The 13,081-nt window shown below is 47.4% G+C and overlaps 1 protein-coding gene across 50 annotated transcripts in view; it reads right to left on the reverse strand.

Annotated features, from left to right (window-relative positions):
- The window catches only part of MADD (MAP kinase activating death domain), a 58,125-nt gene extending 45,716 nt beyond the window's left edge, over window positions 1–12,409 (reverse strand). For 27 of the 50 annotated variants that reach the window (XM_037738821.1, XM_037738820.1, XM_037738818.1 and 24 more), the window contains exons 1-7: window positions 8,471–8,532; window positions 7,296–7,892; window positions 6,240–6,543; window positions 5,580–5,711; window positions 4,211–4,324; window positions 3,397–3,477; window positions 489–667 (exon numbers count right to left, since the gene is read on the reverse strand). In XM_037738821.1, coding sequence (XP_037594749.1) covers window positions 489–667; window positions 3,397–3,477; window positions 4,211–4,324; window positions 5,580–5,711; window positions 6,240–6,543; window positions 7,296–7,892; window positions 8,471–8,532 — 1,469 coding nt within the window. Of the gene's footprint in view, window positions 1–488; window positions 668–2,625; window positions 2,635–3,396; window positions 3,478–4,210; window positions 4,325–5,579; window positions 5,712–6,239; window positions 6,544–7,295; window positions 7,893–8,470; window positions 8,621–12,258 lie in introns of those variants that run through there. The other 23 variants (XM_017529254.1, XM_037738836.1, XM_037738815.1 and 20 more) reach the window with 4 other exon arrangements.
- Between the last annotated feature and the right edge of the window lie 672 nt (window positions 12,410–13,081).

A 13,081-nucleotide genomic window follows, 5' to 3' on the forward strand; every position in this document is an offset into this window, starting at 1 on the left:
CCTCATCATCCTGAGCACATCGTTTACTATTTCTTCACTTTGCTTTTACTATGGTAGAAAATAACAACCAACTATGGTACATATTTTATATATACAGAAACCCTGGGCTAGGTGTGGTGGCTCATGCCTGTAATCCCAGCACTTTGGGAGGCCGAGGCGGGTTGATACCTGAAGTCAGGAGTTCAAGACCAGCCTGGCCAACATGGTGAAATGCCATCTCTACTAAAATTATAAAAATCAGCCGGACGTGGTGGTGGGCATGTGTAATCCCAGCCACTCAGGAGGCTGAAGCAGGAGAATCGCTTGAACTCAGGAGATGGAAGCTGTAGTGGGCTGGGACTGTGCCACTGCACTCCAACAAGAGCGAGACTCCATCTCCCAAAAACAAAACAACAACCCTGGTTCAGGAAACAGTCTGCCCCAAGGTAACTGAGAGAGCAAAGAGATCAATTTAAGAACTCATGATTATACAGTCAGCTTGGTCTTACCTGGTTGCAACATCCACAGAATCCACATCATTGCCGTAGATGAGTGGGTTGAATTCAGTGGAAGGTGTGGACTGCAGGTCATTAGACGGCCTTCCCAAGAGAAGGGGGATCTCCTGGCCCTCATGAAATTTCTCCAGATTGAGGATGGGCTGGGTATTGAGACTCATGCTGGCCAAGGCCTGTAGAACAAGAAAATTCCTTATACAAGGCACATTTCTGGGGAGCTAGCCAATCTCAACTCCAAGGAAAGAGCCTCCCTGAAGTCTTCTACCTCCTATTCTCTGGTCAAAAAGTTCTACAACAAAGAACAGTGCTAATTTGCAAATCATGGTTAACCTGCTTCAGACCTTTCATCCCTGAAATAAAAGTCCAAATATTTCAGCCTTTAGAAAACAGTCTGAACTGGCTGGGCACCGTGGCTCATGCCTGTAATCCCAGCACTTTGGGAGGCCAAGACGGGTGGATCACCTGAGGTCAGGAGTTCGCGACCAGCCTGACCAATATGATGAACCTCCGTCTCTACTAAGAATACAAAAATTAGCCGAGCATGGTGGCATGCACCTTTAATCCCAGTTACTAGGGAGGCTGAGACAGGACAATCGCGTGAACCTGGGAGGCGGAGGTTGCAGTGAGCCGAGATGGCACCACTGCACTCCAGCCTGAGCAACAAGAGTGAAACTCCATCTCAAAAAAAAGAAAACAGTCTGAACTATGTAGCTCTCCATCTTAAGACAACCTAGCTGAAGGCAACCTGATCATATCTGAAGTTCAGGACAGTAGTTTTCAAAATTATTAGTCATTGGCCGGGCGCAGCGGCCCGCACCTGTAATCCCAGCATTTTGGGAGGCCAAGGTGGACGGATCATGAGGTCAGGAGTTCGAGACCAGCCTAACCAACATGGTGAAACCCCGTCTCTACTAAAAAAAAAATACAAAAATTAGCCAGGCATGGTGGCACGTGCCTGTAATCCCAGGTACTCAGGAGGCTGAGGCAGGAGAAGCGCTTGAACCCGGGAGGCGGCGCTGAGATCACACCACTGCACCCCTGCCTGGGCGACAGAGCAACACTCCACCCTCCCCCAAAAAATTATTAGTCATTAAATGTTTTTCAAAATTGGAATCTATGTGAAAACACGTAGAATGGATTTTGAAAACAGCTGCTCTGAAGGACACAGAAAGCAGAGCCTTACATGCTCAGGGCTTCCAAGCTAAATTAGCCCCTCAAAGACTCCATGGGGCAGGGTAAAGCAGCAGTGCATCTCAAATGTGACTGAGGTGAGGAATCACCCGGGGAGGTTGTTAAAATGCAGATCCCCATTCAATTTGCCTGGGGTGATCCTGCAGTTTAACAAGCCCAGGTGATACTAATTTTGCCGGTCCACAAACCACACTTTTAATAGCAGGGGTGAGAACACAGGATCGATGAGTCCAAGGATCTTAGCTCCTACACACATTTAAAATACAATTCTAGCCGGGTGCAGTGGCTCACATTTGTAACCCCAGTACTTTGCGAGGCCGACATGAGCAGATCACCTGAAGTCAGGAGTTCGATAACAGACTGGCTAACATGGTGAAACCCCATCTCCGCTAAAAATACTAACAAATTAGCTGGGCATGGTGCTGTGTGCCTGTAATCCCAGCTACTTGGGAAGCTAAGGCAAGAGATTCTTTTGAACCCGGGAGGTAGAGGTTGCAGTGATCTGAGATCATGCCACTGCACCCCAGCCTGGTGACAAAGCAGGACTCCATCTCAAAATAAATAAATATAATTCCATATATTAACTTTTCCATCCCATTAGTCATACTAAAGCTATGATCAAGACTGAAAACACAGCAAGTAAAGGCAGCTAGAGAACTTTCTGAACTTACAATTCCTACCAGACTCTGTAGTAACAAGGTATCATGTTATAGCAGCAGTGATAAAGCAACTGAGGTGAGAGGAATGATACAAAATAATGCATTTAAACCCAAACACAGCATTTAGAGGCACTACTGAGTACTTCAGACAACACAGAAAAAGGTTTCTACTGGCCCTTTAATTGAGCAGGGATTTCTAAAAATAAACACAGTAGTATCTACTGGAGGTCCTACACAACACAGTAGGCAGGGGAAGGGAATGAAGCTTTGTCACGTGTTACCTTCAGGTACTGTGTTCAGCATGCAGAGGAAGAAGAAAATCAATCAATAAAAAATGGATGTGAGACATTGCTCAAAGAAAAGAATTTTTTTGTTTTGTTTTTTAGACAGAGTCTCGCTCAGTTGCCCGGGCTAGCGTGCAGTGTTGTGATCTCAGCTTGCTGCAACCTCCACCTCCCAGGTTCAAGTAATTCTCCTGCCTCAGCCTCCCGAGTAGCTGGGACTACAGGTACCTGCCACCACAGCTGGCTAATTTTTGTATTTTTAGTAGAGACGGGGTTTTGCCATATTGGCCAGGCTGGTCTCAAACTCCTGACCTTGTGATCCACCCGCCCTGGCCTCCCAAAGTGCTGGGATTACAGACAGGCGTGAGCCACCACACCCAGCCAAAGAAAGGAATTTTTGAAGAAAGGAACCTCAGGATCAATTCTAGAAGATGATATAAGAGTAGCCAGACAGTCCACACTAACACCCACCTAACGAGATGGAGAAAATGTTCTGAGGCCACAGAGAGCGGCACACACATACAAGAAACAGAAAGTGGTGGGCTACTTTATACAGCATCATAAGCATTAGAAGACGGTAAGGCATACAATGAATTGGAATCAGAAACACTCTGAGATTCACTCTTCCATCCAGCATGGGATAAACCTTTTCTTAAGCCCATCCAGGGAGAAGAATATCTATGCCACTTGATGTTTGACAGGAAGCTGGCTCTGAGAATAGTTGTCTTCCGATAGCAATCCCCTTTCTTTCCTTCATTCTTCACCTACCTGCTTTAAATGCTTTTTCAGCTCTAATGATTCTGGTTCTGGCAGGATAGGCAGCACTTCCGCATTGGTGGGGGCAATCACCTGCACCGGAGAAATGATAAAAGATGTGACCTTAGAATTTATTGCTCAGGAATTTCACTTATATAAGAGTAAATAAGATGTATATACAATATTATTATATAAATGAACACCCATTATATAACTGCACAATAAGATATATGTACACACACATATATGATATACACACCCATCTAAAAAGAAATATACTTAAATACTATTGGTTATTATCTCTAGATAACAGAATTATGGTTTTTCTTTTCACTTATTTTATTTACACTTTTTTTTTTTTAAGTTTTACAATGAACACACATAACGGCTTCCCACCCAAGTTTGAATGTACTCACACTGTAGAATGTTCATATAATTCATTAATTCTGCACTGAAAGACAGTTTCTTACTGGAAACTATACCCCAGGGAAACCATTAAGAGATGATCTATACCACATGTAATGGTCCTTAGATCACAACTGCCCGACTGCTCTTGGAGAATACAGGGTGGGGGGCACTTAATTCTGGAAAAAATAAAACCTGTAATTCTCTGAGACCTAACCAAGAGCTTATTTGGCCAAAAAGGTAAAAGGAGCATTTTAAAAAAAAAACTGTTTAAAAAAAACTATTTGAATAAGTCTCACAAAAGAAACTATCTAACAACCTAGGACCTTCCTAAAAGGAATCAAGAAAAACAGATATCCCAGGATCAGTCTAGAACGCAATCCTGCTCTAGATTCTGCAGTGCCTCAGCAAGGAACCTCACCCTGTTGCTGTCCAGATCCACTAGCCATACGTCATCAGGCATTTTGAAGTCCAGTTTGTAGAGGAAAAAGCTGGCAGGAACCCCAATGATGTACGGGGTTGGAGCCAACAGCAGCTGTGAAAACGATAAAGAAGGTGAGAAACAAAAACAAAACCTATCACGAACACTTATCAAGTCAGGATTCTTCCAGATAAGGATATACAGATACAATCCCTCTTCCAAAACCCTTGAGGCCAGATGTATTTGAAAATTCCGAATTTTTCAGATTCTTTGAAAGGTAATATGGTGCATTGTTTTGTATACAGTAGTCTTCCTTATCCACAATTTCACTTTGTTATTCCAGTTACCTGAGATACTCTGCACTCTGAAAATATTAAATGGAAATTTTTAGAAATAAACAATTCATAAATTAAAAACTGCAGCTTGATCATATCTGAAGTCGAAGACAATAGTTTTGAGAAGCATGATGAAATCTCATGCTGTCCGGCTCTGTCCCAACGGGATGTGAATCATCCCTGTATCCAGCATATCCATGCTGTATATGCAACCCGCCTGTAGCCATCTCGGTTGTCAGAGTTTGTGTTAAAGTAACCTTTATTTTACTTAACAAATGGCCCCAAAGCACAAGGGTACTGATGCTAGCAATTGGGATACACCAAAGAGAAGCCAAATATATGCCCACAGAGGCCGGACGCAGTGACTCACCCCTGTAATCCCAGCACTTTGGGAAGCTGAGACAGGAAGTTGATTAACTAAGGTCAAGAGTTCAAGACCAGCCTGGCCAACATGGTGAAACCCCACCTCTACTAAAAATTAGCCAAGCATGGTGGCGGTGCCTGTAATCCCAGCTACTCAGGAGGCTGAGGCAGAAGAATCACTTGAACCCAGGCAGTGGAGGTTGCAGTGAGCCGAGATTAGGCCACTGCACTCTAGTCTGGGTGACAGAGGGAGACTCTGTCTCCAAAAAACCCCAAACATATGCCCAAAGAGAAGTTGTTAACCTCTTGCAGTGCCTTAACTAAACTGTATCATTGCTATGTATGTATAGATAAAAACTATCTGTGGTTTGAGGCATCCGCTGGGGGGTCTTGGAATGTATCCTCCACGGATAAGAAGGAACTACTGTATTATGTAACACCTGCAGCAGGGTAGCCAGTAGCCTATAGTCATTAACATTTATTGTGATAAATAAAAACTACAAATAGCATAAGTTTTGCCACCAGATCAGTTCAAATCAGTCAGATTTTGCAGACAAGTAAGTGATGATAAAGGATTGAGAACCAGCACTGACTTGCAACTTTTTTGGGCATTGCGTCTCTTCCTTCAGGAAGACAGAAGTGACAAAGCCAGAAGACGCCTTGAGACTCACCTGCTCTGCTGATGCCATGCAGGTGGGAAGCAGCGGGATGACAGGAAACATATACTCCAGTGGGTAGATCATTGCCACGAATGCCATCACAGACATGGAGAGTGCGTTGTAGTCTCGGGACTGCAGCACCACCTGTCATGACCCATCCAGTAAGAATCATTCCAAAACATAAAATAAGGTTTACAAAAAAATGGCTTCCAACATTACAATTTGGTTTCCACTTCACCATGCCTACAGCTCCAGCTTTGTGTCTCCCACTGCCCCCTGCCCCACCACGCCTGCCACGTCCCAACCCAGGCACAATGGTGATCCTCCCTCACCTGAAATATGTAAATCACTCCCTTACCTTCCTAGTTCTTGTACTGCCCATCCCAGGACCACTCACTGAAACAGAACTACTGATATTTCCAAAGAATTAGATCAGTACAGTTAAAGATAAGCCCTATGAATGGTAAATCCTCTGAATACATCCCATATGATACCAGTATCTTAATTCAACCCACATCTAAGGAATACCTGCTGTATACCAGGCATCATGTTACCTCCTGAAGACAAAAAGATGAAAAAGATATAGTCCCTGTCCTCCAAGAGCTTATGGTCTGGCCACTGGCATATCTAAGAATTCCTCCCCTAGAAAGATCTAGGAAACTTGCCTCTCACCTTGTGCTCTAACAGAATGCAGGTTAGCACCTGGAGACAGGCGTCTACACCCAGAAGTTCCAAGGGAAGGTGCAATGGGAAGTCCACTAGGGTGAATCGAGATGGGTCTGGAAGAGCAAAGGTCAGGGCTGGTTGGAGCTCCTTGGGTAGGACTTCGATGTCTACTCGCTTCTGCCCAGAGACGGGTACTGGGGAACGCAGCAATCGATAAATCCAGGCCTCAATCTCTCGAAGATCATGCAGAAGGGCGCTTGACTTCTCTTCCACCAGCAGCGATCCAGTAAAGATCCGCCACATGGTGTCCCTGAGAAGCAGACAGCAGGAATCAGACACATTAGCATCAGGAACTGATACCCCACTGCAACCCAGTGTCTCCGCAGAGGCTGTAACGATGACAACAGGAAAAGGAGCATCGTTAGGAAAGCCCAGTCTCTGAGCTCAGATAGAACCAGAAGGTATATACAATGGCAAGAACAAGTATGAAAATATACACTGGGTAAGACTTACTGTTCTGACCACCATTAAACATAAAATTCTTCAGCATTACTCCAAACACAATTTTGGAAGGAGGTCTAACTCTGCAGCAGTCTTTTGCTTAGTAAAGATTAACTCTTGGCTGGGCAAGGTGGCTCAGGCCTGTAATCCCAGCACTTTGGGAGGTCAAGGCGGGTGGACCACCTGAGGTCAGGCGTTTGAGACCAGCCTGGCCAACATGGTGAAACCCCATCTCTACTAAAAATACTAAAATTAGCTGAGCATGGCAGTGCACACCTGTAATCCCAGCTACTCGGGAGGTTAAGGCAGAAGGATCACTTGAACCCAGGAGGCAGAGGCTGCAGTGAGCTGGGATCGTACCACTGCACTCCAGCCTGGGCAACAGAGCGAGACTCTGTCTCCAAAAAAAAAAAAAAGCTATATATATCTTTTTATCTAAATATGCTTAAATAAGTCTGAAGGACCTTGAGTTGTAGAGGAAACTTCCTATGTCCCTCAAAGGTCAACTACATGGAATCTCTAAACGCTTCCCCTCTATTGGGCATCAGCAGCAAGCTGTACCTTTGTACGCCTCGAGGGATGCCCAGTTTCTTGCCCAGCAGGCGCTCGCTACAGCAGTCCACCAGACGCTTGAGGGTATACAGACATTCTCGGAAGGTGGAGAAGAAAGGGTAGTGACTGAGCACACACAGGGACGTGAGAGTGCTGTTTCGGGAGCGACTCCCCGCCTTGGCCCGGCGTTTGCCCCGAGGAGACTGGTTCACGTTGGGGGTGGAGTCGGCACTGGGAGGCTGCAGAGATGAGCCGCTCTCTGAAGTCTCGGTGCCACCCTCTTCTGAGGCACAGGTGGCACGGGTTCCTTCCTTCCCACGGGACCCTGCCCCACCTTCCCCCTTCTCCTTAGGGATTCGCTTTTGGAAAGAGCGGTAGAAGTTAACACAGATGCCGTATCGCGTGACTCCAGTGTCCTTGTCAGTGAGGGTGAAGACGAAAGAGGTATCATCCCGAAGGCTCATGCGCCGCTGCCGCACGCTCAGGCAGCCCTCAGGCTGGCAGAAAAACACTACATCTGGGGGCAGGGGAAACTCAGCATGGTCCTCTAACGGGTATCGCCGTAGCAATTCAGGAGTCTGGGCCACACTATCACTGCTCGGGTGCCTGAAGAACATAAAGACAAATTCAGCAGCCTGAAGGGATGGAATGGGCTATCACATTTTAACCATAGCCAACAAATAAAGCTCAAGATGCTATCTGGGATAAAGTAACCTAACTGAAACACCTTGGAAAACATGGGTGCTGCCTGCCACATAGAGCTGCTGGCTAAGAGAAGTCTGTACTGTCATGAAGGCACTATTCTGAAACAAAGGGGAGATTTCAACAATACAAATATCACTAACACCTCAAGATAATTAACACCTTTTAAAGTGAATTAGCTAATAAATTACCAAAAGAGCATACATAGAGAAGGAACTTATAATGTACTTCTCCTTTTTACGAAACAAGAAAACTGACGAATAAAGAGTATGTTTGCTCGACATCAGGAAGATGTTAAGAGAAGGGTTTTGCTTTCAATGCACCTGACTATGCTGTTTTCCCTACGGGCTCCAATGCTCCCAACGGGGTAAAACAACAGGGGAAGATGAGCTATAAAAAGCAGCGTGGAAATCGGAACAGGGAATAACTGCAAGTTTTTTGACTATCCCAGATGTTAAGACAAAAGTAAATTTCTTGATTACCTGGCCCCTACGATCACTAAATAGTCAAGTAACCGAGGACAGAACTTCTTCTTTTGCACCATGGTTCCAATTCATCAGTTCATCTCAGAGAAGCATCTGGGCACCAAGCAAGGAGTCAGCATTCCCAGGAGGAATTCTGAAAACTAAAGTCTAATAGGAAAAAAGTACTGGTAAGATCCACTGCTGTGCCTAAGGGACTCATCCCTCTCAACTTCTTCCCACCAGGGGCAGAGGTTAGAAGGTCTTCTGCTTTCATACTAATGGTAGGAGAACTCGACACGTGCCTAGCCTTGTGTCTAGGCTTCTGAGCTCACAATCAAATGTCAAGAAGCAGATAGGCCAGGCATAGTGGCTCACGCTATGCCATCTAATCCCAGCACTTTGGGAGGCCAAGGCGGGAGGATCACCTAAGGTCAGGAGTTCAAGGCCAGCCTGGCCAACATGGCAAAACCCCATCTCTACTAAAAATACAAAAAAATTAGGCAGGTGTGGTGGAGCATGCCTATAATCTTAGCTACTTGTGAGGCTGAGGCACGAGAATCGCTTGAACCCAGGAGATAGAGGCTGCAGTGAGCTGAGATTGCACGACTGCACTCCAGCCTGGGTGACAGGGTGAGACTCCATTACCAAAAAAAAAAAAAAGTATATAAATAATGGCTCACCTACCTATCCCTACTAACAACTTCATTTTCAGCTTAACCCTTGGGACTCTGTTTCCGAAAAAGACCCTAGGCCATCTAATCTGGACTCAGTCACTTAGCCATTATGACAACAAAAATTGAAGTCACTCTCAGGACCCCTCCAGGGTGGATCAGGATCAAACCAGATTCCTTAATCAGCACTCATCTGCACTTCTAGGTCTAGATGGAAAGCTAATTATTCTGTTTCAACAAAATGCATTCAGCTTAATGTGAAACTACCATATAGACTGTCTAGTTAGCTGTGCTCAGACAATAACAACAGCTGGCTATTCTATCTCACGTGATTGCAAATGAAAATGTCCATGCCCCAACTGCCTCATCTGAACCACTTTTCTCCCCTTTTCAGGCAAGAAAGGAGCCCAGAGGCTACTGCTGCTAGCTCTGCCCTTGGTGCTGAATCATAGCCTTTCTCCTCTATTCTGATCTCAGGCTCAGAATCAGTAATCCAATACATACAGATGAGTCCTTGTCCTACTATACATTACGGAGGCCATGAATTAGAGGCAGAAATGCTAGAGTTTCTGCAAGGACAGGGAGAGGTGCTCAGAGAAATGTCTAAACTATGTTCTAAAATTAGGAAAAGCTTTCATGGTCTTAATTATAATTTATTTCCTGTAAAGTGTCTATACACTTCTCTAAATAAAACATTTTACCCCACTGCAGGGCTATTTCTAGCAGGGCTATTTCTTCTACAGGCAGAAGTTCTTTTCTCATATTCCTAGTGTTCCAGGATTCTACCTCTGTGCTCTGCATGTGGCCTTACTAAGACCTTGTTCATTGCACACAGAGAGACTCCCATCACAGTATACACATACATACACACACCCACCCCCTACTCCCTCACCTGCTGCTGTGGGCACTCCCATATATACAGACATACACACTCCCTGGATGCTTAAGGCCCTACCCTGGTTCAGGTAATGAGTAGAAGTTCTTTCTTCTCCTCTACCTAATGATAAACAAGACTTATTTACAATACCTCTCAAATCCTCAAAATACTGCTTCCTCTTTTCCTGAGCTCCCAATAGAGGACCAGCAGGTAATAGGATTCAGTCTTATCTCCATAGCGACTCTGGCTCCCAGCTCTATTTATAGCAGAGCCACAGCCCCTCCCCTGCTTGGTGACCGCACAGTGCTAGCAGCTGCTACTCCAGAGTCAGCCAAGGCCCGTAACAATTCATTCTCCTTGAACCTAGAGACACCTCTCCCACTGACAGTACCTGCTAAGAATTAGGTTATCTTCTTCCTCAAGTGTCAGTAGTTCCTACTTTGCCCTAATTCTGGCTTTTGATAGTGATATCTCTACACCACCAGGTTTCCGAGCACACCATATATTCATTTCTAGGCATCACCACTGCTTAAGGAACCCAAACAGTCCCTTGGTTCTCCGAACTGCAACAGAGTCGTAAGCAAACTGCAGGAGGTGGGGCACCATAACAGAGCTGCGCTCAGCTCCTCCTGAGCAGAGTGCAACGGGGAGAAAAACAGAGAAATGAAATAGGCTATAAGTAAAAAGCATAATTTGTTCTAATAAAGAATTACGTAGTTAATCTGTCACAGGATTAAAAAAAAATTATGTAGAGATGACTAAAGTGAAAGCCAAAGTATCTTAAAGTAAAACAGAATTTACAGAAGACTACCTCTAGGCTAAACCTTGCAATCTGGATTTACATTGAAAACCAGGAGCCCACTCCAGCCAAAATCTCAAAGATCAGGCCTGAAGCACCTCCTACTAAGACAGTATGCGTCAGGCCTCTCTGGCCTTGGTGGGATCTCAGCCCCTCTCCATTGAGAACTATCTGATGAAACTAATGTCTTTCACAGTCCTCATCTCCTTCCAGAGCCACAAGGACCCTGATATCTTATTATTCTAGCTATGGGTGGTAGGAAAGATTTTGAGCCAGAATTCATATCTGATCAGCAGCCACTGCGTTCAGATTCAGATTGCAAAGATAACTAAGATTTCTTCTTCTCATTCTCTCCTCTCCCCTCCCCACAAAGACTAACACCTCTAACTCTTCTAACATCACCCACAACAAACACTCTGTCTTCACAACCAACGAGACTCAGACTCTGCTTCTTGCCTCAACCACATTTACTAACATAGAGCCTCTAGCTCCTATCTTCATGCATTCCAAAAGCATCAAGCTCAAAATGCATACTTATCTGCTGAAGTCCGACATCACCATCCGCTCCACCCAGAGGTAGATTTAGGATTCACAAACTTTTAGGTTACCTATGCCTTTTCAGCCAAAATGGCCATGCTAACCAACCCTTTGGATTCGTCCCTCGTTTTGTATAGGATCTCATAGTAAAACCACAGGAACCAGAGAGCGATATGACATATCTGCTGACGTGAGCAAAACAGCAGGCTCTCCTCCCCTCTTCTCCCTCCCCAGGCAGTGACCTTGCAAGCTCATCAGCACAGACTGGTCCAGCGTGGGGGAGAACTGGAGCAAAGAGGCTGGCAGCTGGCAGGGTTAGGGAAGAGGGGAGGGCAGGGAAAGGTGGAAGAAGGTAGATGATACACACGAGGATGGGGAGGAGAGCGTCTGCAGAAAGATGAAACGGTGTTTTCACTCTCCAGGAAGTCAATTTTGAAACAACAAATTTAAAAAGAAAAACATTTTTTTTTTTTTTTTTTTTTAAGAATCAAACGTGGTTCTCCAAATTCTAGCCAAAAATAAGGCTCACGCGAGCAAACGCACACGCGTACCCGCCAAGTGCTGTGCGAGCTCGGGCCCCGTGGCTGGCCAGCTCTGCCCGCCCCCTCACCTGCTGGACAGTTCTCTCCCGCCCCCGCCCCAACCCGAACCCGAACCCGAACCCGAACCCGAACCCGAACCCGCGCCGCCCGCCCAGCAGAAACCGAGCCCCGCAGCCCGAGCCCCTTCTTCGGCCCGGGCGCCCCCAGCCCCAGCCCCGCCCCCTCCTCCGCGGACCCCCGTCCCACGCCCTTTTACACTCCCGCGGGGCATCCTCAGAGACCCCCTTCCTCCAACAGCCGCGGTGTCCTCTCAGAGCCCATCTCCCGCTCGGAGTCCCCAAACGCTCGCCCAGGACCCCCACCGGCCCGGACTCTCCTACCTCCCGAGCTCCAGGGGACTGGCCAGGCCAGGCCCGATGTCCCCCGCGCGGCGCCTTTCCGAGCGGGCGCCAGTTCCGCGTCTGCACCTGGGGGCGCGCACCACTAGCGCAGGGTGCGGGCGGAGGGGGAGCCGGGGCAGGGCCGTACCATTCAGCCCGGGGGGTCGGGGCTGCGCGAAGCCGAGCGCCGCGGGGTGGGACCGACCTCGGGAGACAGCGGCTGCGCACACACCTAGCCGGGCGCCCGTGGGCGCGGGAGGGCGCGCCGGGCCGGCCCAGCGCCGACGCGTGCCAAGGGGAGGACATACAGCAGTACCTTCTGTTTGGGTTGCTCAGAGAGACTTTCGCCTTACGGGGTCATAGCGCCCGTTTCGATAAATTGTGGATTCCTCTGAAAGTGACTTCCCAAGATAGTCGACCCCTGAGACTTCCTGAGGGCCTCCCCATCCTCCAGCTCCCCCCCTCACGCGTTTTGGCGGTGTCCGGCGCCCGGGCTGGGAAGCCGGCTGTAGCGCGGTGGAGCCTACCAATCCTGGGCGACGGGGGCGCAGCGGGGCGCGCGGCCGCGGTTACCTCCACCGCGTGCGCGCCAGGAGGGGGCGTGGCAGCGCCGCGGCGCCCGCTGGGAGATGGAGTCCAGTCCCTTCCCGAGGCCAGCCAGCTGCAGGACAGCCTCCTTGCGGCCGCACGGCTCTTCTCCTCATGCCACGGGGTCTGGGTGCCGAAACTGGGCACTGGGTCTTTCAGGTTGTGTCTTTTTCATATGCCAAAGGAAAAACTAAGGCATGCTACACACGCACGTGAAGTGCACCCTGAGGTTTTA

Source organism: Cebus imitator, unplaced genomic scaffold, assembly GCF_001604975.1.
Source record: "Cebus imitator isolate Cc_AM_T3 unplaced genomic scaffold, Cebus_imitator-1.0 Scaffold58, whole genome shotgun sequence".
NCBI classification, from domain to species: domain Eukaryota; kingdom Metazoa; phylum Chordata; class Mammalia; order Primates; family Cebidae; genus Cebus; species Cebus imitator.